Source organism: Seriola dumerili, unplaced genomic scaffold (genome assembly GCF_002260705.1).
Source record: "Seriola dumerili isolate Sdu_G_001 unplaced genomic scaffold, Sdu_1.0 BDQW01000309.1, whole genome shotgun sequence".
NCBI lineage: Eukaryota > Metazoa > Chordata > Actinopteri > Carangiformes > Carangidae > Seriola > Seriola dumerili.
Genome location: NW_019174564.1, coordinates 300,711 through 325,003, shown reverse-complemented (window position 1 = coordinate 325,003; position 24,293 = coordinate 300,711). Strand labels below are relative to the sequence as shown.

Genomic DNA, 24,293 nt, shown 5'->3' with positions numbered 1-24,293 from the left:
TAGACGGTTCTCAGATGGCGGTGGTGCACTGCGTTCCAAGCGGGTCCACCGCCCACCTGTCCACAACTACTGCATGAAGCTACCACAAACAGGCAGAATACAACAGGAAACTGGGAATGTTGACAGTAAAATAAAAGCCTAAAATATGTTTGTGAAAAAACGAGTACAGTGATAACAAACAAGAATCTCTGCATCCATAATGTCCTACCAAAAGAGGTCACTATTTTTATATTCTAAATGCAATGGTAATCTGGAGCAATCACCTGTATTAAAACATTGCGTTTCTTTGTGGACCTTAAATAATCATATGGTAGTCCACAACGAACTATTACATGAACCCTCATGAACAGAGATAGACGTCAGATAATGTATAGACAGATAAATGCTAGATAGATAAATGCTGGATGATATTTGAGTGGATCAAACTGGATAATATGTATGTACTCGTATGTAGTACCTATGTAGCACATACTTTAGTCTATATTTATGTAAAATTTTTATTTTTTATTTTTCATTTATTTTTTGCTAAACTATCGTCCCATTGAAAATGGTTTTATTTGTAAGAATAAATCAACCGGAAATGTGTTTTTTCATTGCAGGTAACAAAACACTGGTCCTGTCCAGCCCACAGAGGCTCGGATGAGGAAGTGGCTCCACTGATACGTGCACTGAATAGGACAGCTAATAAAAGTAGGTATATTTTCATTTTGAAATGATTAAATAATGACTGACGCTACGTACGTTGTATTATTTAATCTGTATATGACGGCGAGTGAATTAAATCAGGTTAGCCCGCTGAGGTTTGCTAACAACACAGCAAGGCTATAGAGCCAAGCCCGTCACGCCTGTCAGTGTTATCAGTTGTATGAATGATGGAGCAGGCGAGGCTGTACAATAACTAGGTTTTTAGTGCACACTGGCCAGTTTGTACTGATTTAGACTGGATGAGATCAGCAGATACTGCTCATGTTAAAATACATATAAAATTTGTGGAGGTAATGCTGGGCTTGTTTACAGACACCTGCTGTATAACACACTAGTTAGGCCCATGTTAAGGTTTAATCTCATGACAATTTCCAGCAAACATGACCTAATATTTCCTCCTCACTACATGTCAGATAATGGTGTTCTCAGTCATTCTGCTTTGCTTTCGGCCAGTCATTAATACATGAAATCTGTTACTGTCATGTAGCAGTGCTTAAGGCAAAATGTCACTGCTTTGTGATAGATAATTAATTTGAAACACATCATTTTAAATAACCACAAACTAATGGAATCTGATGACTCACACACAGATATGACAACAGCCACTACAAAACATGTATGTACGATAACTAAGCTTGTGCGAGAGAGCAGAGACCACCTATTTTACCTAACATCAACCGGATATTTCGATCTGTATGTGTTTGCTCGGTACACTATAGGTTTTCCTGCAGTCCCTGCAGCCATGAAGCTTCGACTGCACTTTGTGGTGGACCCCATGGGCTGGCTGTGCATCAGCATGGTATTTGGGATCTGGTTGTACAACACGTTCTTCATTCCTAAGCTGGTTCTGCTTCCACACTACAATGAAGGACACATCCCCTGGGCCACAGTTGTTTGTGAGTGTCCTTGTTTCCACTGGATCAATTCCTTGTTGACACATAAGAGATTAAGAAAGGAAGTGTCTAACCTATTTCTGAGGGGCTGCTGAAAGTCATGAGAATTTCTGGTAAAACCACAGACAAAAAAATAAAATTATTATAGGAGTACTCCTTTAAAACATGCAGTATAATGATTTTGGATGGAAGTGTGTGTATCACACTGTTCAAGTAAATTAAACATTTTGTATTTCCTCAGGTTATTACATAGCATCAGCACTCTGCATAGCGGCCCTCGTCAGAGCTTCGACAGCAGATCCCGGGCGTCTTCCTGTGGACCCCCACATACCTCACTCTGGTGCGGAAACAGAAAAGCTCACCTTACTTCCTCACTGCTTTACCACTTCTTATAAAGCAAAAAATGATCCCCTATTATCTTTCCAATGTGTCCGATAGTGCATGTTTTTACTGTTTGTCCATACATGTTCAAAAAAACAGCAACATCTATTCTTAGATGACATCTATAAGTTTAAAGGTTATTATCACTGTGTCACTTTGTCATCTTTGTCTTTATGTCACAGAGCGAGAGCACTGGGAGCTGTGCAATAAGTGCAACTTAATGAGACCTAAAAGGTCCCACCACTGCAGTCGTTGTGGCCACTGTGTACGCAGGATGGACCACCACTGTCCTTGGTGAGGGTATACTCTGTACTGATACATATCACATCTCACAGCTTCTGATTGCAAGCTTGTATTCAAATCAGTGGTATGGTTAATGTAGCTTATAATATAACACTACAAAGTCAAGAGACGTTTTCTAGTTTACACCAGTAATGACCTGTCTTCTTCTTTGTAAAATGAACAGCTGATACCTTGTGCTATCCATTTTGTTTTCAATAATTGTGGGAAACAGATTATTTTTTCACAAATATTGACAAAATGAAAGATGAATATCCTCACAACACATTGTTTTTCTGCACATGCAGATAGATTATATTGTATCATATCATATATGAATGTTAACACAAATGATACAAGATCAGTTTATTTCCAGGATCAATAACTGCGTGGGAGAAGACAACCACTGGCTTTTCCTGCAGCTCTGTTTCTACGCTCAGGTCCTAAGTTTGTTCACCCTGGTGTTGGACTTCTGCCAATACTATTACTTCCAGCCACTGACAGGACTAGACCAGGTACGTTCCACTGCAATATAAGTAACAGATATCCTCAGTTCACAGAAAAATGTCTACATTTGTGTACATGTGCGTAGCAGTTTGGACTGTCGCTGTTTTTATTTGGTTATCCTAAAGCTGATGTGTCACCTTTGCCACAATACGTGTGTTAAATGCTTTGTTACATCCCATAGGAGGCAGCTACAGCACTAGTAAAATGTACAAGTTAATATTTGACTCAGATAAGAGTATTGAACATCAACGAGTTGTCCTTCTGTCTTCCTCTGCCAGGAGAAGTTTACGACACGCCATGAACTGGCTCTGCTGCGAGTCTCAGCGCTCATGGGTGTGGTCATGTTCGGTGGCATGACCAGCTTGTTTTATACACAGATGACGGGCATCCTGTCTGTGAGTACTGAATAATGACCAGAGGACTTATTATCTAGATTCAAATGACATTTGCTGCTCCAATGATGTTAATGTAATTATGTCTTCTCTTAACAGAGTGTAGCAAACATTTCCAAGCTCATGTAACTGTTCAGTGTCATTTTGTAGGATCTGAAACATAAGCGTGATGGTCGTATCATTTAGTATGTTTGTCCTGTTTAAAGCAGGCTGTCTTTTCAAAGACAAACAAGGCAGCAGCACACTAAGCTTCAGACAGAACGGCTTGACATAAAAATAAAACAATCAATGCCAGTAATGCAGGGATCAATAGAGAAGAAACGAGAGAAAGTCTGGGGTCAGGCTGTGTGTGTGAGTGTGCGTGTGCGTGCAAGTGTGTTTGGACATCCCGTCAGTGACCACATTTACCTGCAAGATATGAAGAATTGCATTCATAATATCTTTGGTGACATAACAAAATTGTTTTATTATAAGCCAAAGTAATTTACAAGCTTTCTTCAAGCATTTTGGCAAAGCTGTAATGTTTGAAACATCTGTACGTAGCCTCCATGATCAGATGGGAAACAGCAAACTTTGATTTAGATAAAAGTTTCCGATCGATGGAGCCGTCAACAGGGGCAGGAGAACACATAAATGTAATGCATGCTGTTTTTGGCAGATCATGTGACACTTTAATCAAGGCCCTGAATCATCATGATGGTGAAATGATCCACTCATTTTGCATTGACCTTTGCTTTCTCCCCCTAACAGGATACTACCACCATTGAGAAAATGGCTCAGTTCTCAAATGAAATGTGAGTGTGCTTCCAGTCTGTTTCCAGTCTTCACACTAAACTAATCTAAGCTAACCAGCCGCTGGCTCCAACTTAATGTTGAGCAGGGATATGAAAGTGGTATCAGTGGTTTCATCTTGGCTAGAAAGAAAATAAGCATATCATCCAAAATGTTGAACTATTCCTTTAAAATGCTCGCATAAAACACATTTCAACATGAATGATTACCTTTTCTGTTCTCTCTTCTTTGCAGATACGGCTCAAAGAGATCCTGGCAGTGGGCACTAGCTGAAGTTTGCGGCACTCGCTGGAAACTCCTGTGGTTCCTCCCGCTCCGAAACAGGCAGCCGCTCCAAGCCAGCCACCACTCCCGCGCCCACGTGTAGGTCGGTAGCGCTACACTACCTCCTGCCTGCACAGATGCTACGGGCTGCCATGATGAAACACTGTATACACACTTAAAGAATCCATCTGCTCGCCTTCACCGTCCTCTTTTGTGCTATGGGAACTGGGCAGCAGTCTTGGTTTGTCAGTGGATACTGGAAGCTTTTTTTTTTTTTTTTTGGGTTTTATTTATTTATATTTTTGTTTTCTTTTGCCTTTCTCTACAAGACCCAGACTGGCAGTAAACAGGGTCAAGAAACACCTTTGGGATTGACGGGAAAATGTTGCTTTTTTACTCACTGTGACTGCTACTTTCAGCATTTGGAAAACACTTTTAATGGCTAAGTGCATCAGAAGGATGGAAGTCTGCACCTGAAAGCAGCTGGCAAAAGGGACCCCTCTCAGGTTACTTTAATCAAAAGAGCCTTTACTACTGACCTTTAATCAACTACAGACAGAGCTAGGGTAACTCCAGTGTGTCTGTTAGAAAGGCATTTTTTTGTATAAAGTTTGTGCCTTGTTTCTTTAAGCTCTGTCCTTTTTTTTATTTGTTACGCATGAGCATTGCTTTTCCTTTATATTTTCTGGTTGCTGATCTTCCAGTTGGCAAATTTCATGTGAATAGTGAAGGGATCTTTAAATGGTGATCATATGATGATTCATGAATGTTTCCTTGCTTTGTTCTGTGATCGTTTTACCTATTAAGTGATGTTTTATGAAGCATGGCCACAGAACAAAGTCGATAACTTGAATAATGATGACACTCAACCAACCAGTTACAAAGATGTGTAATAACAAGCAGACAGTTAACAATTCCTCATATCATGGTGCAATAATCCAAATTTAGAAACAAGTCAACACTATTAATCTTAGGCTGTATCTGTCGTGATCAAATCTGTTGTATAATCAAGTTGTTTCTCTGCGTATAACAAACATTACAAAGTCAATTAATATCATGACATGTTGTGAACTCACATACTGTCCTCAAAGATCACTTAAACCTCTATTGATCTTAAAGGAGTAGTCTGACATTCTGAGAAGTAGATTGCCTGTAAACTAAATATATAGTTTTAGCCAGCAGTGGATTATGTTAGCGTAGCATAAAGAACCACATAAATAACTAAATTCCCTGTAGAACTGCAACTTGTCTTTTTTTTTTACATTTCAGTGTTTTTACAGGTTAAATAAAAAAAGATTGTAAATTAGTGAGCTGTAGAGCTGTTGATAAGTATGTTGTGTTAAGACAGAGCCAGGCTAGCTATTTCCCCATACTTCCAATCTTAATGCTAAAATAAGCCAACCAGCTGCTGGCATTTACCAAACAGACATGAGAGTGCTAACGACCTTCTCATCTAACTCTGCGCAAGAGAGCGAAAAGGTATATTTCCCAGAATGTCGTCCTATTCCTTCAAATCGGACTGTTTAGCGTAAACCTGCTGTATCAACCATAGCACTTACAAAGCATTGGCACAAATGACTTTTGAATACATTGTTCATTTTATACTGCTGACAAAATCATTTTTGATTTATACTTATCATGTTAGTGCTGCAGCTGACGTAGTTAGGTCTTAACAAGCAACCCAAACACAAGCAGATCAGTGTACTTGTGGCATACAGCTAGTTAACACTTGACACATCACTGGTGATTTTGCTGTAACTCTATGGTACTGAATAGAGATTTATTGAATTCTTTAACTGGAGAAGATCATTCAGTGCATAACAATGCTAGCATAGTGTGGTTGCCACCGTCTATAATACTTGACAGCCATTTAGCTCAACCTGTACGTAAACAAAGCTTGCCATGTGCTGGAAACATTACAATATCCAAGTAGTTTTAAGTGCCTGTCGAGGTCTTCTTTTTACTCTCACAGTACATCATCATCATGTTGTTCTCCATACAAGCCAAAGACTGGGGGAAATGTTGCAATAGTCAGCAAGCATTCAGTAAAAGCATGTCTCACCAAATGTCTGAAGGTAGCGGTTCGATATTATGCACTGATTTTTGCATTAGCACACAGTCTGTTTCACTGCAATCTTCACATGAAGGAATTTTATTTGTCGTGTATCCCTTTTTTAATTCATACCTCTAATCAAATTGTTTGCATTTGCATGAGTGTGTGTTGATATCTTTGCTCAGTGGTTTTTATAACTCAGATTCAGGTTCTTGGATGTTTGTATTTTATTTTTTTGTGGTTTGATAATGGGTGGGTAAATGTGTGTGATTGGTGGTAAAAGAATGGGGTACTGATGAATTCATTAAGAATTTCTTTATATATAATTTTTGAAAGCAATAAGCGCTGTGTGTCAGTGAAGCCACCTTTATTGTTACAACAGTAGTGAAAATCTGATATGTATTGTAAAGTATATGAACTGGATGGATGGGTTTCACTCTTGACTCATTAACCAGTGATAACTGATTGTTTGTCAATACTTCAGTAACCTCAGCCAAGATTAATACTACTGTAGCTGCTGTGTGTAATTGTAAAGCATATTTTCAATGAACAACATGTCAGCCACAGGACCTCATGTTGTTAGCAACAGGCTAACAGAAAAGCTCAAATTCATTTTGTTGAATCAAGAGCTGCAGGAGACTGGAGGTGTGAACGTTTCAGAGAAGCTGTGCTCACTCACTTCCCTCCACAGCCGCTATCTGGCGTCCCACAGGGCTCTCAGTTTGGATCTGTGCTCTTTTGTTCACATTGTTCATTTGCTGTTTTTTGGAATGTGTTCTCAAGCTTTATTTTGTTTGATTCAGACCTCAAACACTGGAACAGTTGTGTTTTGTGAATTAAATTAATAAACCATAAATATGTTACCCATTTCTTTATGTCTAGAAAGCCCTGTGAGAAAAATCAGTTAATTATCTTAGAAAAGTGTATCAATTGTGATTATAAAAAATATCATAAAGGTATTCATATTCTAATAAATTAGATTCTGAATAAGTCTGAGCTGATTCTTCTCTCTTTTTTCAACTTGCTGTTTAGCAACTTAAATCTTGGCTGCAGCTGAAGCTTTTATTTCTCTGTTATGGAAATGAAGAGGGAAATTAGCATGCGATGTCAGTATTTTCTTCAACAGCTTTTATTATATGGAGACCTCAGCTGTGAGACCATAGTCTGGGAAGGAGCAGTGGACCTTTATTCTTGTTGCCACCGTACCAATATGGAACCCTGAGACTGACAAAATGTAGTAAAAGGTTATCAGACAAGTTAAATAATTAAAATGTGAGTGTAAAAACAAATAGAAAATGTTAAATTTTTTTTAGCTTTATACCTACCTCCAATCAGCTCATAATAAAAAGTGTGCAGTTGAGAGGACTGTGTGGCTAGCTATAGCATCAGCCTTTTCAGCTACCTCATTTTGAGGTAATCAATCTGATATCACAAGAGAACAAAAGGTTGTTTCCTCTTATTACAGTCTCTTATTACCTGTTATTATCTCTTATTACCCACATGCACAGATGGAGTCTTGACAACAGTAACTGTGTATTTAAGATGAAAATGGCAGATCAAGGAGCACCCATATATGGAAGCCTCAAATGGCCATACTTTCATTTCATTTTTCAATGTCATTATCTCAAGATCATGAGTTGATTTATCTCAACTCGCGAAAACAAAAGGCAGATTTTTTGAGATGATTTATTACGTTTTAATAAGATCACAGGATAATTATGGAGAATTTGAAAATGAGTGCCTGGTTTATTTGATCACACCCACACAGCCTTCACGATCACTGTCATGACTGTTCGGGAGGATTCATAACTGAACAGTAAATCAAGGCAGTTTTGTTTGCTGCAGTCATAGTTACTCCTTGATCTGATATCTTTAGCTGAAATCAGTCACAGCTGTCAAGATGCCATTTGCATGCTAGCATGGCACTCCTGATTGCTGATAAACATTATGAATAATAAAAGGAAACAACCCTTTGTTTTCTTGTGATAACGGGTTGATTAACTTAAGGTAACAAACCTCGTTTTCTTGAGATAGCAAGATAAATTACCCTCTTATCACAAGAAAAAAAGCTCAAAGTAACAAAATAACTAATTTGTGATTATGTGATAAGGGCATTAAAAAAATAATTGCAAGTACAACCGTTCTCAGCTTCCGTACCCATAACTACAGAAAACAAAACCACATATTTATGCCTTGACTCACTGTTCAGTTATGAATCCTCCCCAACTTTAGGAGTACGCAATCTCTTTATATAAACAATGGTGTAACCTAAATAAAATATTATCAGCAAAATAAACTTCAAAAGCACAAGCGCTTGTTCGGCATCCCCTGTGATTTATTATCATTCTAGTTCATTTATTACTATTATTATTATTATTATTCATGTGCCTGACTGAGACATTGTAAAATGATCCTGCTTTTCCTGGTATGTCAGAATGTCAAAATAAGCTGATGAATTTTCACTGTAAAATATTATGTAATGACACCACACAGTTGTTTTCTTCCATTGACAAGATTATATTAAAATTAAGCAAAACATTTTCAGCCAGTTTTCTGTTAATGCCTGACTCAGAAACATCAAAGTCACACGTCACACATGCTTCACTTGCTGTTTGTTTCTCTCACTACAATTACTGTGTGTCACAATAAGAGCCCAAGGCTGCTTCAGTTGTCTCATACCAAATGGCCATTGTCCTAAAAAGTTCTTAAATCTCAGTGAGGCGTATGTAATGTGTGCATGATCCGTGAACGCGGTCTATGTGTGTTGTCTAAAATGGTTACATGTTTTAAACATACTCCGAACACACACACACACACATACACACGTGCACGCTGGCACTTTATTGCCCTCAGCAACCCCAACTGACTCAGGCTTAACCAAGCAAAATCTTGAACTGTCACAACAGCATTTTCTTGGTCCTCCTTAAATTAAGAAGTGCCCATCAGGCTTTTTGACACATGGCCACTGTCTTTATATCAACCTGTTTTAATATCAGTCTCTGCTGACTCTAAAAGTCCCAGCCAGTGCCTTCATTATCCTGGAGAAGAGAAAATATTCTGCATATAGATTTAATATCTGCATTAGTGTTTGTAATAACACATTTCAAACCCCAGTATGTTGAAATGTGCCTGGGGTGAAATTTAATTTGTCAGTTTGAGCTTTGGCATGATAAAATTTGAAGGAGTCCAGTCTAGATAATAGCAGCCTGCAGCAGCCTGGGTTCAATGTGCTCTTAATCTCTGGCAATTGGTTGGTCAACTGAACTAATTAAATAAGTGACCACCTGCTAGTTTTACGGTCTATGACATCTGGCTGAACAAAAGAAATAATTAGCCACATGCTTGATAAACATAAACTATGCTTGGAAGAGTTATCTCTCAAGTACAGGGCTGTTTACCTGTCTAGGATTGGAGTTAGTGGCTTGGCGTGTTCTGCTGCCATTTTGCCAAGCCTAGACAAGGATTAAGTCTACGCTATCTAACATACAGTTTATTATCGCCTCACTAATTAAGGGTAGCATGATCATTTTTAGATTTCAATCCATATGGGCCATTTTTCCTATATGATTGGATGATTAAGATCATCCCCAGGATTACAATATTTTGCTTTGATGCCTTTTTTTTCTGAGGTAGGGCTCCTGTAAAGATCCTAGCAATAAGTTGTAGTTGTTGCAGTCCAATTTTCTGTATACATAAAAGGCACATGAAACAATCTGAACTTCTTTTTAGATCTTTAAAATGAAAATGTCTTACTGAATCTCTGATTACAATTTGATTCAATAAATATTTTTACATTATATAATGTATCATAAAAGCAAGATTAGATTTGTCAGACTTCAATAAATCATGTGAGTAGGTTGCAAGTAGCAGGTGTCTGCTACTTCCCTCCATTTTCAGCTCCAGAGCTGAACTTTCTGAACACGGAGGTATTGATTGGCCTATTGATTTTCAAATAAGCTCTCATAGTAGAAAGTAGAAATCCAATTAAAAGTTGAACTTGAAACAGTTAATCCAATCAAGACGATGAAATGTATCGATTTTACCCTCAAAATCAATAAGGTGCATGCGGCTCTTGTGTATGAGCTTGGCCCTGAACATTTTCCTTTTTCCAAAATCGTGGATCACATGTTTGGCATCAGCTGAATACTGCCAGAATTTTTTTTTTTTTCCTTTAATTTGCTAAACTTTTTTTTTATTTTTATTTTTTTAATTCAAGTGATAAAATTCTTCAAACTCTCTAGATCTTTATGTGTTGTTGAGATTGGCTTTGATTTCTCATTGTAAGGGGTCTCACATACCCCACAGCTGTATGTGTAAAATTAATAATAATTGCAATCCATTGTATTTAACCATGTTTTATTGAAGTAATGCAGCACTTTACTGTTTACTCTGTTGTAATAAAAAACAATGTTAAGTAGGTTTTTCAGAGTTGTTAAAGAGGGCCCAGGATTCGCGTTAATATGGATAAAGCACATTTTTTTAAAAAGACACTTGAGCAAATTAAACTTTTTTCAAATCTTGAGTAATGTATTAGTTAAGGAATAACATGTGAAAACACATGACCACTACAGGGTAAACTGTTCCTAAAGTCTCACAAGATGCTGAAAATAATATACAGTCTTCCACCAAAAACACAACTCCTGTAGTATTTTTGCTTTATCTTTATCTGCCCTCCCTATGGTTTTTAGATTCCCTCTGATAATGTAAACCACAGTTACACTTGTTGTCTTTTATACTCTAGAGTAAGATAAGATCCATTTACCTGTTCCCTGTCGTGACCAGCTGATATTTGCCTTCCATGATGAGTGTGGAGTGTTTTATTGTTCTCTGTGTTTAAGAACCAATTTAATTAGCCAGCTCCTGATTAGGCTCCTAATTAGTGCTTTATTAAAGTCAGGTGTGCTGAAAAGGTCAATGCTGAACAGGTACTTATTGAAAGCAGCTATACAGTGCAATCAGATGTAGGGCAAACATACAGCATGTTGTTTACCCGATAGGTGCTCAGTTAGTCCTGCTTCATTTCCATCCAACTTTTAAAATGAATTTTCTATTGCATTGTGTGAGATTTAACCCAAAGTGCTAAAATATTGTGACTTCTGGCTTGTGCCATAAACTACAGTATGATCAAGTGAAGTCATTGTCTTCCTTCCCACTGGTTTTTTTCATTCATCGAGCTATTTGTTGTAAGTAATGCTAAGTAACTGTTGCTAAGTCCACCCACCGTCCCTGTGGGGAAATCCAGCTGCCACTGAGCGGCCTCAGCGAGGAGGATTGGAATGTGGCAGGAGAGAAAAGGTCTTTTCAGCTGGCATTCAGATAACATTTACATGGACACGCCAAACGTCTTCATTCATGGATCAAAATACAGTCGCTTCCCAGTGGAGCCCTGACACTGAGGGCGACTTTAATGCAACAGTTCTCTTGATGACTACTTGATCTTCACCACTGGTTCAATGGTAATAGAGTGGGTCCCCCTTTGAATTAGAACAATAATTTTCAGTGACATTAGATAATCCTTTAACACAATCCGCACACCACTGCATTTTTTATATGCAGAAGTCAAGAGGCTCTCAGTGACCTTTAGTTCAGTGCCGCGCAGTGATACCAAGCTGCCCTGGCTCTTTAGTGGATAATTCCCAGCACTGGCAGGTTTTATTACTCACTCAAAAGCAGGGTTGAAACAGAGAGATGGGTACAGGCCAAACGTCACCACTGACCCACAATCATCTTGTCTCTGACGCTTATAGAAGAATGATGCTCCTGTTCTCAGGCACTTCAAAATTAAAAGAGATGAGTGCATTTGTGTTCATTTAATCACATTACTTATCTCGGCAGAAAAACCTGATTCTTTTACAGTCCATCAAATCCCTTTAATGAACAAAACCTAGATCTAAATTACAATAATTATTGCATTCTTGACACAAAATGTATTTCCATGTTGTAATGAATCTCCAAGTCATCTGTAACTTCCAGCACTTTGTAGAACAAGTGTAAGAGAGGGAGAGGGGAGGGGGGAGAGAGCAGGGGGAGGAGGTTAATGTAGGAGGGGGATGGTGAGGGTTGCAGGGTCATGGCTCTTGTAATTACCACAGTCAGGTTCAAGTCCCTGGTCAAGCTGTTGCTGATTTTTTTTTTCTTCCCATAATGCAGTGTTGTCAAGGACTGGCCTTCATGTGGCACAGCATGCCTCCACTGATGCCCCTTTGATTAGGTGTCTTATCTTCCACCGGGCTGCATCCGATGAGAGCCGGGAGCACAGTGATGGCGGGGAAACTGACAGAGAGGTCCATTAAATGGCAGCTTTGTTATGACATGTCAGCCAGGACGTGGTGGATGGTAAGTGGAACTCTTTCGTCATGTCTTCCTTCTCTTCATTTCTTGTGAACGTCACCATCAGGCAAAAATCTGTTTAAAAAAGGGCTGATATTATTTTTGTAATAACCTAATAATATAAATCTACAAAATCTAAAATTTTGTGGTGCCACAGTTGCAGACTTTTGACAATATTTGGGAAAATATGTCTGGAAAATCCATGGCCCGTCTGGAACTGTGACCCTGTCTGAATCAGCTAAATATCATATTCTTCTGATAGCCCCTCTCAAAATTGAATTTACCTGAGGCACCATCAGTTTTATTGCTTTTGGGACTTTGGTTTGTGTCTATATCTGTCCGTGCCCAGGTCATGTCTGACCACAATTGCTTTGGTGAGGGATAATGTGGAAAAGGTTTCATAATGAATGATTTTGGCTAGCACTAATTAGCTAGCTATTATGTGCTAAGAGCTATTTGTTCTAGGTTTTAGTTATTAGAAATATTTTTAAGAGTGTCCATTGCACATTCATTTCTAAGGGAATGTGATTCTTAAGGCCAGCGGTTGTAACTTTGATCACTGAACCCAGTTAACCGAGGATTTTGAAGGTGAGGAGTAATCAAAATGGACTTCAAAAATAATATACATATATATATTTTTAACAGAGATGAATAACTAAAGGAGGTGTTCAGTATGCCTTAAGTATAAGAGCGTTCCTCAAGTGCACCTCTCTGTGCACCCTCTGCAGTGTTGATTTGATAGTGTCGAACAAAGACCCCTTGTCCAGCCCGCGCCTTTCCCATGCTGAAGAGGCAACACAGGCTGACATTTCTCTCTGAATATTTATTTACTTGTCAGACTACAGGCGCGCTTTTATTGTGCTCCATCTCCAGGGTTTAGAGCTGAGGTTTGTCTGTCTGTCTCCATGCATATGAGCTGAAAGAAATGACTCTTTCTCCTCAGGTCAGGCTGTTTCCTCTGATACCTGCTGCTTGATTTAGTCCTGGTTTCAGTCATGTTTGATGTCAGTGTGTGTACATGGCGGCAATGCCTGAATGCTATAATGATATTAATTAGTTTACATATATTAAATGTGGTGTCTTCAAGGCATTTAACGGATGCTGTTTTAAAGGAAGACACAGAGCAAAACAGAATCAGCCTCAACTCTGATTATCTGCCAGTTCATATAAAGACAGACCCTTAGTGCTTTCAAGAATTCAGGAGGGGATTTTAAGAGCAATTTCAGCGAGCAGGGGACAGAACATGATGTGAAGTACATCATGGCCAGAAACAGTGGTTAATTAAAAGTTCATCTTAAAGGTTAGATTAGAGGGATTTAGGCAGGGACTAGCTCATCTGCTGTCTTCTTATGAAAAGTTACTTACAGCCATTATGAAAAGCTCATAGGAAATGGTGCAACAGTAGGAAATGGCATCACACAGACTAAACCACGTACAGCATGATTATCAATGTAACCTTAAAGGAGAAGGGAATCTAGCTCACATACTATTTCGCCATGAGGAGAACATTCAGGTTAAACCAGCAGCAGCAGCCTTGTAGTTGTACTGTCATCAAAAAAAAGAAAAAGAGAATTAAAATTAGCTTGTATTCTCTGACCAGTCTTTACTTTGATTTGTTAAGTTAAATGTCAAACATACTGATACAATAAATGGTACTAGATTATAGATTATAACCAAATGACACAGGTGTTCCCTGCAGTAGCAGTTCTAGTCTATTGCCACCTAATGGTATAAAAAAATAGAGTTATTGTACCTGCTGGCTCACTGTCCCACTGCCATGTCTTACTGGGGACACTTGAAGAACAGAGTAACAGCTGATCCCTTCCTACAATGACATTTTTCTTCTCAACCTGATATCATTATGTTGTTTTATCCAACAGTGTTAATATTTTCATTTCGCAGGGAAATTTCTAACATGTTGGCTAATAAGATAGCACTTTTTATTTTAAAGAGCGATTTGTCATTATTCTGCCAGTTGTTACAACGTTAAGAATCCTGGACCTTCATAGGATGAACCGGTCTTTTCATTCATCCTGATGCTGATTGCCACAGTGCTGTAGTTGTGCAAGTGTTCAGCAAGTAAAGAAAAAGAGAAAGTGAACTTTGTGACTCTCCTGTAAGCATGTGTATAACTTGTGTTGTAAACTGCCTATATGCCACAAAAACATCTCCACCTTTTAAAGGTAGAACTTCAACATGTACAGGACCTCAGGTTTAATTCTCCAGTGGGTCCCAAACCATCAACTAGCAGTTGTGTTTGTAGCCACATGGGGGCGGCAGATCCACATTCAGAGGGATGAAACTGTGAGGGCTCATGCCATGTGCATCATTAGACTGGTATGATATAATGTTGGATAAATAGAAGCAGATGAATTATGGAGTCATTGTTTTGTGATACTGATCGAGCCTTACATGGTATCTCACCCATTAACAACAGTTATGAAGTAAAATGATGTAAGTCTAAAAGTAAAACTTTCTTGAAAAAAAAAGGTAGATAATAGAAACTGAGTGTGGAACAAAATATTCCAAAATGTATTGAATGTACTTTAAATTCCCATTTAGTGGGGGTTTAAATAAGTGTTTTTAAAGGTTTAATAGTCAGAAGAACAAGATCTATTTAGCCTACACCCAACGAATAGCTTTGCCTCAAGGCTGTCACTCAGAGACTTGGCACACCAATGGTATCAGACTGTCCTTGAAACCATCATTGAGTAACACTTTATAATCATTTGGACATGACATGACAACATGACAATTATGACATTTTTAGATATTGGGAATAGTGTGTTCATGTCATGATCACAACGATGAAAGAGCAGCAAAAACTGTTGTCAGACTACCCATTCAATTCATACAATCATTTTCTATTGTTGCTATGATGGCATACAGTAATGGACACCCAGTGAATGATTATTCAGTGCAAGGATACCCAATTTAAATATCCTATCAGTCAACTGCTCTGGCAATATTGAACCATTACTACTATAGCCTACTCAGTACTGCCACAATGACTGTTACTATTATAACACTGCTCACTATTGCTGCTAATACTGTTATTGCTACTACTTTTACTCATATTATGTAATTAGCACTATAAAACTGATTTTAATATTTGACAGATTGAGGAAATGACAGTTACATGATACTCCTACCTAAAAGTAAATGAAATTAGCAGCATAATATAGGGATAATGTAGAGATCAGGTGTACATAGAATAGAATATATGTATGGAGAATATCAGATACTGGTAGCAGCTTATTACTGCCACTTCCTCCGCTTTGTACTGCCACTGCTAGTAATAACAATAATAATAATAATAATAATAATAATATGATTTCCCTTACTGTATATTATAGAGCGATAATTACTGCAGTGTAGTTATTTCCACCATCAGTCAGTGGCTGCATCGCTATTCAGCATTGACTGTCCAGCTCTGTCAAACCCCAAACAGCACGTAAGAGGAGCGGAAATGAGGGGCCCAGGGTACAGACTCCCGGGGCCACTGCTGCTGGCCAATGAGAGGCAAGAATGCAAACACTATTACAAAATGTAGCTGTGTCAAGCTACAGAGAAACAGCTAGATGATACCCATGATAAGTGGTTGGGAAAATTCAAAATAAGAGTTAATGTGTGGAGGCTAAAATTAGTATTTTTGGTATCAGTAGACGTTACTCAAGTTATAACAGCTGTAAACCCTTAATGACGTAGTTTATAGTAGCCACACTAAGATATGAAATTACAAAACAACAACTTTAAACTAGCTAAATGCTGTGCAATGAAAACCATGTAGGCTAGCTATCTCCATATTTGGTGTTTTTTAGGCTTGAAGTTGAACCAAAGGATTAACTGCTTTTTTCAGACAATTCTCACGTTTTGGATTTTTTTTTCTTCAAAACGGTCTAAAACCACATTCAGTTAGGCTATGAAATAAAAATGCTAAAGGCTAAAGGTTCTTTTTCATGAAATGCTTATATTTTTACGTCCGGTTTTCATTCGACAGTGACATAAATATTTAAGAATAATTGTATCTTTTTCTTCTATTTATTACACATAATGTTCACCTAGCTACTTTCTGTGAACAGTTCATACTAATATTGGCTGACAGGCTGCACAAGCATTGACAGACTTTTATCTAGAAAAGTCATACCGGAAGTGATGTTATTTGAAGTTTGTCCAACTTGACAGTCATTGCTGAGAGCCGGGGGGCGGCAGTCAGTCAGACAGTGAAAGTGAAGGCGGAGACCAACCCAGTGCCGAAAACTCAGCCTCTTCTGGATCACGTTCAACTTCACTGAACAACCCCAAAAAACGATCCAAAAAAGTAAGACTCGAAGAGGAAGGAAGACAAGAAAAAAAGAGAAAAAAACGCGAGGTGCTCCTAACTTCTTTTCACCGCTATCTGCCAAGAATTGTCTTCCGGTGTTGACTTTTTTTCTTTTTTTGCGAGCACTGCAAGAGAAAACCCTCCAAAGCACAAAGTTGAACGTGAGAAATGTGAAGCTACCGGCTTGTGTGTTTCAACCAGGCTCCAGGATTCCCTATTAATCCATGCAGTACAGTGCAATGGTACGTGAACATGGATTATTATTGCTTTCAAATGTTGTGATAACGGTCTTTGTGATACCAATTTTTTGTAATACTGTCCTGTCCTCGCGACGATTGAGAAATGTGGAAAGTGGGTTAACTTAACACGGACCACAACATTGGCACGGTCGGGCCAAAATTGTACTAAACTTGGCACAGATTCTCCGGCAGCCTATGTTAACATCCCATTCCCCTTAATTTGGCAAATGAACTCTATGTGGACTGTTGACAGCTCTGTAGGACACACACACACACACACACACACACACACACACACACACACACACACACACACATTGCAGCCACAGAGTAACAATGTTAAACTTCCAGTCCTTTCAGCATTAAAGCTGCAATGTTACAACACACCCAGCTTAGTCATGAGAGTTTTACAGCTCACTAAAAAAACTCATTCAAGTGTTCAGGTAGAGCAGGGTTATAAGGCCCACTGACATAAAATGTCATTTAAAAACTAACTAAAAACATACAAAGTATTTGTAACGTGCCAAAGTTTCAAGTTAGGCAGCCTTTCTTTTTTCTTTTTTCTTACCAATCAAACAGTACAGTTTAATCCTGCAGTGAACAATAAAATGAATGATTTAATACTTGTATAAAATGTGCTTAATCTTCTGTCTTAGATACTATTTATCTTATCAGAATTAATTTGAGGAACTTTTTCACAAAATCTAAAGGCAAAAAAAAAAAAACTGAGTTCATGATGTTTCCCCTGCAATTATGTGGCAAAACTAAACTCAAAAGACCCACTGTTTGTTTTTACTGTGAACCACAGACACCCCGTTGAATTATCTAAACTGGAAAAGGAGTAAGCGCATGTTGTTGACAGGGAGCTCGGGGGTAAAGGGTGCCAGATCCGCGGAGGGGAATTTTCCTTTTCCGTGTCTATGTGACCGAGGCTGTGGTCCAAAGTCCCCGAGGCTCTTATAATAATTCTGCTGGAATGAGGGGCTAAATGAATTGTACGCTGTGTATTAAGATAGCCGAAGAAGAGAAGAAGGTGCTGTGTGGTAGATAGGGGTTGTGTGTTTGGAGGAGGAGGAGTGTGACTGTGTAATTACGTGGGTGAAAAAAAAAAAGAAAAAAAAAGTTGGGTCTGATTTGCTGGAATTGCGCAGGACCGAAGGTGCACCGGTCGATTTCATATCAAGTTTGGTTAAAGCAGGGGTGAACATCACACACTCGGCGCCCTCTGAAGCTCCCCACAATGCTTTTATGAACGAGATATCACTGCACCGAGACGCGCAAAGAGCCCATGTAGTAGAGAGGAGTACGCAGCAGCCCCGTTTGCACCGGCTCTACGAGTAGAATCTGCGAGTGCTCGCTGTGCATGTCAACTTTAAAAAAAATCTCCTGCATAAAATCTCATTTTCTCTGCGGAGACGACAATCTTTGGATCGCAAAAAAATCCATGGATGTTCTTGGATAATCTTTTTGTTTTACGCGGATAGCTGCTCCACAGTCTTGCATGGTGCACATCGGTCCAGGAATGGCGCGATAAAGTGATCAGAGGAATCAGTCCAAGTACATTCACTCTCTGTGTAGCCGTCTCGTCATGTACTCTCCAATTTGTCTTACTCAGGTATTTGTGTCTTTTTTTAAATATACATTTAATTGTTACGAATTCCATATTTGTAATGAAATTGCAGTCAGGGAATAGAAAGTTCTGTGTATGCGCCAGGATTGCAGTTTTCATCTGTGGGTGGGAAATACTTTCACAACTCTTACAAATAACGTAGTTTTGCCATGTGAGTGAAAATATGGCGTTAAAATGAACCAAAATTTATGTTGTTAATCCTTAATGCGCACGTTTGTGCCATAATTGTGGTGATTTTTACTTTCGAGATCTTAGATTTCCACCGAAAGTCAAAATGAAAAAAAAATGTAATAGTCCTATAGACAACTAAAAAGTAAGTAAAGTGCCAATCGCTCTGCGTTCTTTGTGTGCGTAAAGTTGTGCGTAAAGGTGATTTTTTTTTTAAGATAGCACTCCAAAACTTGATGTTCTTCATAGTCCTGTATATTTGGTGCAGGTATCTCCCAGGTTTAATTAGGTTATTTGTGTCCTCTAATAACCTCACACACACTTCCTGGCCTTGCTTGAGCTGTGTTTATATTTTTTTCCACGTGTATATTTTTATTTAGCGTTAAACCCCTATATTTTAGGGAAGTGAAGGTGGAAGGAGATAAAGCCACTTTCACTGTAGGAAGATCAAATGCATGATAAGGTTGTTTCAGGCTTGGACAGAGTAGCTGACTGTTTTGGCTGACTCAGTTTTACTGTTTATATTTTACTTGGCATAAGTAAGTGATTGACTGAGATGTGGTTTAGTTTGTACTTAAGAGGATTGTGCTTTTATGGCCCCAGCTGAAGTGCACTGCATAGGCCCTGGCCAAGTCATTTATCTTTAAAGCATTTGGCTTTAGACTGGTTGAAAAAAATTAACAGAATATTTAAAGTGTTTTTGAACAGGAAACCAGAAGTGAAAAGGATTTCGGAAGCAGCTCCTGCACATCACATTTACTGCTAACTTTTGTCAGTTTAATTGGCAACTTTATAGTGAGGATGTGACATTAAAAGGAGCTCTGAAATATTTTCTTTTAACCTCTTTAAAAGACTGTGGATATGTATAGCATCCATAGTATCCATAGTAAATATAAAACATTTTAAAACTAGAATCTGTAGAGAATAAAATGTTAATTCATGCTGTATGTTAAAAGATTATAATATAACATCAGTATACTGGAGCAGGATTTTATTGGCCCTAAAGTGCAGACCAGAAATGTGGCTTCTCAGAGGAGCACCAGCGGCAGTCACAGATAGGGAGTAGATTTCTGTGGTTTCCTATAGCCTGCCTGCCTTGCTGCTTATAAAAAAGGACAATATGTGGTTTAACTCTTCACAAGCCTGCTCAAAAAAGGCGCTGCTTCTACTTATTAAATTTGACATTTTAATGACCTAAAACAAAGATAAGTTAATGTTTCCTCTTCTCTCTCACAGCTGCTGTAATTTCTGACGACTCTTAAATCTTTCACACCGTCCTCTACATTCCTGCACCTACAAAGAAGAAGCATTAAGTGATTATGATAATTTGTATTAGAATTACTGGAGTGGTATTGGTGTGAAAGCCCGCAGGCCATTGAACTGCTGTGGAAATGTTGGTGTTTCGTTTTTTTAGTTGTAAGGATCGAGAGGAATTCTGTCAAATGCGAACTGCAAAACTTTTCTTTTTTGACGCATATATGCAATGATTTTTCAGTTTAGAATTAAAGATAATGTGGTGTAAAGTTTACTACATCTTAATGCAAATTACACAGAAAACTTCAACTGAATACAACTGATAACCCATATAAATATTTTCACTAATATTGACATGAATATCTGACAATTTATCCGAAAAATAAGTTTCAAGAAGACATTTTAAAAATAATTTAAAGCAAGATGAAACATTTAACGCAGGCCGGTATTTTAACGTCACTGTCTGATCTCAGGGTTTTGGAATGAAGCTGAGCAAGTGTCATTCCGTGTGTTAACCTCATTTTGTACATTCAGCCTGTGTATGATGCTCTGTGCATATGCACTGGAGAATGGGAATCTTCCTTACTTCCTATTTAGTGACTGTGGCCCACCGGGTCGCTACAGCTTATCCACCATCCCTCATGGACATGGGATAAGTTCACGTTGCAGTGTGAATAGTTTGATAAAAGATATGCAACTGTAAGAGGCGCATGCTCTCTGTAGCAGCAGCAGCAGCAGCAGCACGGGAGTCCCGCTCAGAGCATGCTCGTGGAATGAGAGCGGAGACACGAGTGTGTTCAGTCACCGGGCTTGGTGCTATTGTAGTGCTGGCAGTTGATATAAACAGTGGAATTTCCTTGTCATACCTGTACTACGTCCAGATACATCCAGAATGGTAAAACCAGTGTCGCTATGTGAAGAGAAACTTCTCAACTCAAAGCTGTTGAAATTGCCAATAAGATGTGATGTGACTGATTATGAGGGATTGTTTGTTTGTGGTCTGACTTCCCTTCTGCCTCAGATTAGTAGCTGACTAAACCCATATTTCTTCATCGTGTTTGATGACATGAGTTTCTGATTATATGTCTCTCCTTCTCTTTTCCCCTCTCCTCACTGTGTCCCTTTGGATGCTCCAGGATGAATTTCATCCCTTCATCGAGGCACTTCTTCCTCACGTCCGTGCCATCGCCTACACATGGTTCAACCTCCAGGCCAGAAAACGCAAGTACTTCAAGAAGCACGAGAAGCGGATGTCCAAGGACGAGGAGCGTGCGGTGAAGGACGAGCTTCTGAGCGAGAAGCCCGAGGTTAAGCAAAAATGGGCATCCAGGCTGCTGGCCAAGCTGCGTAAGGACATTCGGCAGGAGTACCGGGAGGACTTTGTCCTCAGTGTGACGGGCAAGAAGCACCCGTGCTGTGTGCTATCCAACCCGGACCAGAAGGGCAAGATCCGCCGGATTGACTGTTTGCGGCAGGCCGACAAAGTTTGGCGACTGGACCTGGTGATGGTCATCCTCTTCAAAGGCATCCCTCTGGAAAGTACAGATGGCGAGCGCCTTGTCAAGTCTCCACATTGCACCAACCCAGCACTTTGTGTCCAGCCACACCACATAACAGTGTCGGTCAAGGAGCTGGACTTGTTTCTAGCATACTATGTCCAGGACCAAGGTAGGTTAAAGCTCATACTGTGTGTGTTTGTTTCACTTTGTGTGCGAGCTAACGCGCATGTGTGAATGATGGCTTGGCAAGGTCAAGGGTCACATGTGTTACTTTTTGGCAGCCTTGCAGAGACCGGCTGAAAGCACCACTACATTTGCAAGACAAATAAATATAAGAAACATCATAGTCAGCGCTGTGTATGTGCAGCGTACATTTTATATGGTTCAAATGTGGCTCATTACTAAACAAAAAGACTGTAATCAATACTGAATGTAGAACATGTTTTAAATGTGTCCTTGCTCTGCTGTTCTCCAGTAGCAGCTCCTACTCATGTTTGCTAATTATTCAGCTACCATAATGGACTGTGTGTGTATTATCTCGTACACACACAGTCACACAGGCTTTTACAACTGCACACACACTGTGCACCTGGAGATTAATTGGAAAGTTGCAGGATAGAGTGGTTAAATTAAAATGAACCAACTAGTTTTATATTTTTCAAATACTGAGCCTTTTTGCCAGTAACTCAGGATTCATATAAAGCCTCCTTTATTTCAATATTTGTTTATACTGACAGTATATTTTTAAAAACTGAGGTTGTACTATGTTAAATTATGGCCTTCATTCTGGAGCGTCCCAACCTTCATTCCCATAGTTCCCATTATATAATGTAACATTATGTAATTTTTTTTGTCAATCAAAAATCGCATAAGAACACAATTGTTTTAAAATGAGATTTCCCTCATTAAAAATACACAAACATCGAAGTTACATCACAGCTCAGCATTGAATGTGTGAGTAAACTTTGGGCCTTGTTAATATTTGCAATAAATTTCCGTTGTTAGTTTTGAAGTATATATACGATATACTTATAATGTGTGAGCGAGTTTGTGCTGAAAGAGAAACCTGCGTCTTTTCTTAATTCCTGAAAAGCTGGTTTCTTTAGATGAAAGCCTTTGTGAAAACTGAATTTTTTTCAGCACAGTGTGAAATAAGAGGTTAAAAAAAATTGGAATAGATTTTTGACATATACATTTTTGAATGGCTGTGTTTTTTTATATTAATTATTATAATTTATTTTTTTGCCTTGACATACAACCAGTAGTATGCTGCACACTCATAAAATAATGGCATTCACTGAAACATTTGAGATGATTTAAGCCAAAAATCTATCACGGAAAATTCTTTTTCTTTTCCAAACTGTAAACTAGAGAAAAGAAATTGTGAATTTTCAACCACTATTTGATGACAGAAACATCCCTTTTGAGTCTGATATTTCACATTCAGTTTAATGAGAAGAGGAACAGTAATTGCACAAGTTCTGCTGAAAATATTGTTTAGATAGATGGTGTCAATTTCCTAATCAATGCAGTTTTTGCAATTCTTATTTAGACATCAGATCTATTGATTTTTTTTTTTCAGAATTGAAGGCAACTTAAACACCTTCACCAACTCTTTCAAAATTAAATTGTGTGTCTCAGTTTTGTCACAGCACATAATTAAATTTCAGTCTTTCATGTCTCTCATAGTTTTGAACTTCCTCCCTTTATCTGCTGTCACCATAGGAATCCCTCCTATAGTATTGCCCTCTATTAAATCTATTGCAGCAGCACAGAATAACCACCAACGCTTTGCTTTTGAGGGAGAAATGGTGGTATAGCTAGCTCATTATCATCAAACCTTGAGCGCCATTTTGTGTTTGATAAGTGCCAGGGAAAGCAGAAGGCACAGCACAGAGACAATAATGGTTGCCACTGGCACCGGGGTTGGCATCAGACCCTCTTTTGTGTCTTTTGTAGGATGCCACCGCTTCTCTAGTTTGCATCTGCTGCATTTTTAACTGTTCAGCACCAACTTGAGAATGGTTCTTTGGTGCAGTTTTTTCTTAATATACACCATTTAAATGGTAAGTTAGCGCCTGTATTGTACGTTATTGATGGACATTTCACCAGCTTTTATTTTAGAAAAATGTCTCCGCTCTGGAGGGAGAGCAAATTATTGGCAGGAAGATTAATTTTAGTGTTTGAAATAGATGCCGAAACATACTGTTTACATTTGTCGGTGGATAAATTCAGGCTGATTCACCGTCGCCATCACAGCGATTATTTGCCGCTGTCTTCAAAATTTTTGTTGTTAAAACTTTGGCAAATACAAAATAGCATTCTTTTACCGGGATCACAGAGACGGCGATGCTTTTTTTTTTTTTTTTTCGTTTTTTGCAAGCTACGGCGTCTTTTTCTTTTCTTTAAGTTACCAAGCAGTGCCCATCTCCAGACAATGCAGCCATATTGTGGTAGCGTGCGGCATGGCGCCATTTTGTTTTGCACTGTGCCAGGGAGGCAGGCAAATCACCAGTAATGGTTGTTAGAGGTTTGGAGGTTGGCATCAAACCCTCTTTGTCTGCTTGCAGCATGCCTTTGATT

At 38.7% G+C, this 24,293-nt stretch overlaps 2 protein-coding genes across 3 annotated transcripts in view; both read left to right on the top strand.

Moving 5' to 3' along the window:
* Window positions 1-647: 647 nt before the first annotated feature.
* On the top strand, window positions 648-4,469 carry zdhhc21 (zinc finger DHHC-type containing 21). The gene is made up of 8 exons (XM_022758797.1): window positions 648-690; window positions 1,425-1,601; window positions 1,840-1,938; window positions 2,162-2,273; window positions 2,635-2,773; window positions 3,044-3,160; window positions 3,908-3,951; window positions 4,184-4,469. Exons 2-8 carry the CDS (start codon window positions 1,448-1,450, stop codon window positions 4,314-4,316), a joined length of 798 nt encoding a protein of 265 aa, XP_022614518.1. The 5' UTR covers window positions 648-690; window positions 1,425-1,447; the 3' UTR covers window positions 4,317-4,469.
* Window positions 4,470-16,892: 12,423 nt separating this feature from the next.
* Window positions 16,893-24,293, top strand: part of nfib (nuclear factor I B) — a 62,081-nt gene continuing 54,680 nt past the window's right edge. The window contains exons 1-2 of one of the 2 annotated variants that reach the window (XM_022758823.1): window positions 16,893-17,162; window positions 21,348-21,879. In XM_022758823.1, the coding sequence (XP_022614544.1) occupies window positions 17,145-17,162; window positions 21,348-21,879 (550 nt within the window). In that variant the 5' untranslated portion in view covers window positions 16,893-17,144. Of the gene's footprint in view, window positions 17,163-18,716; window positions 18,775-21,347; window positions 21,880-24,293 lie in introns of those variants that run through there. The other variant, XM_022758821.1, reaches the window with a different exon arrangement.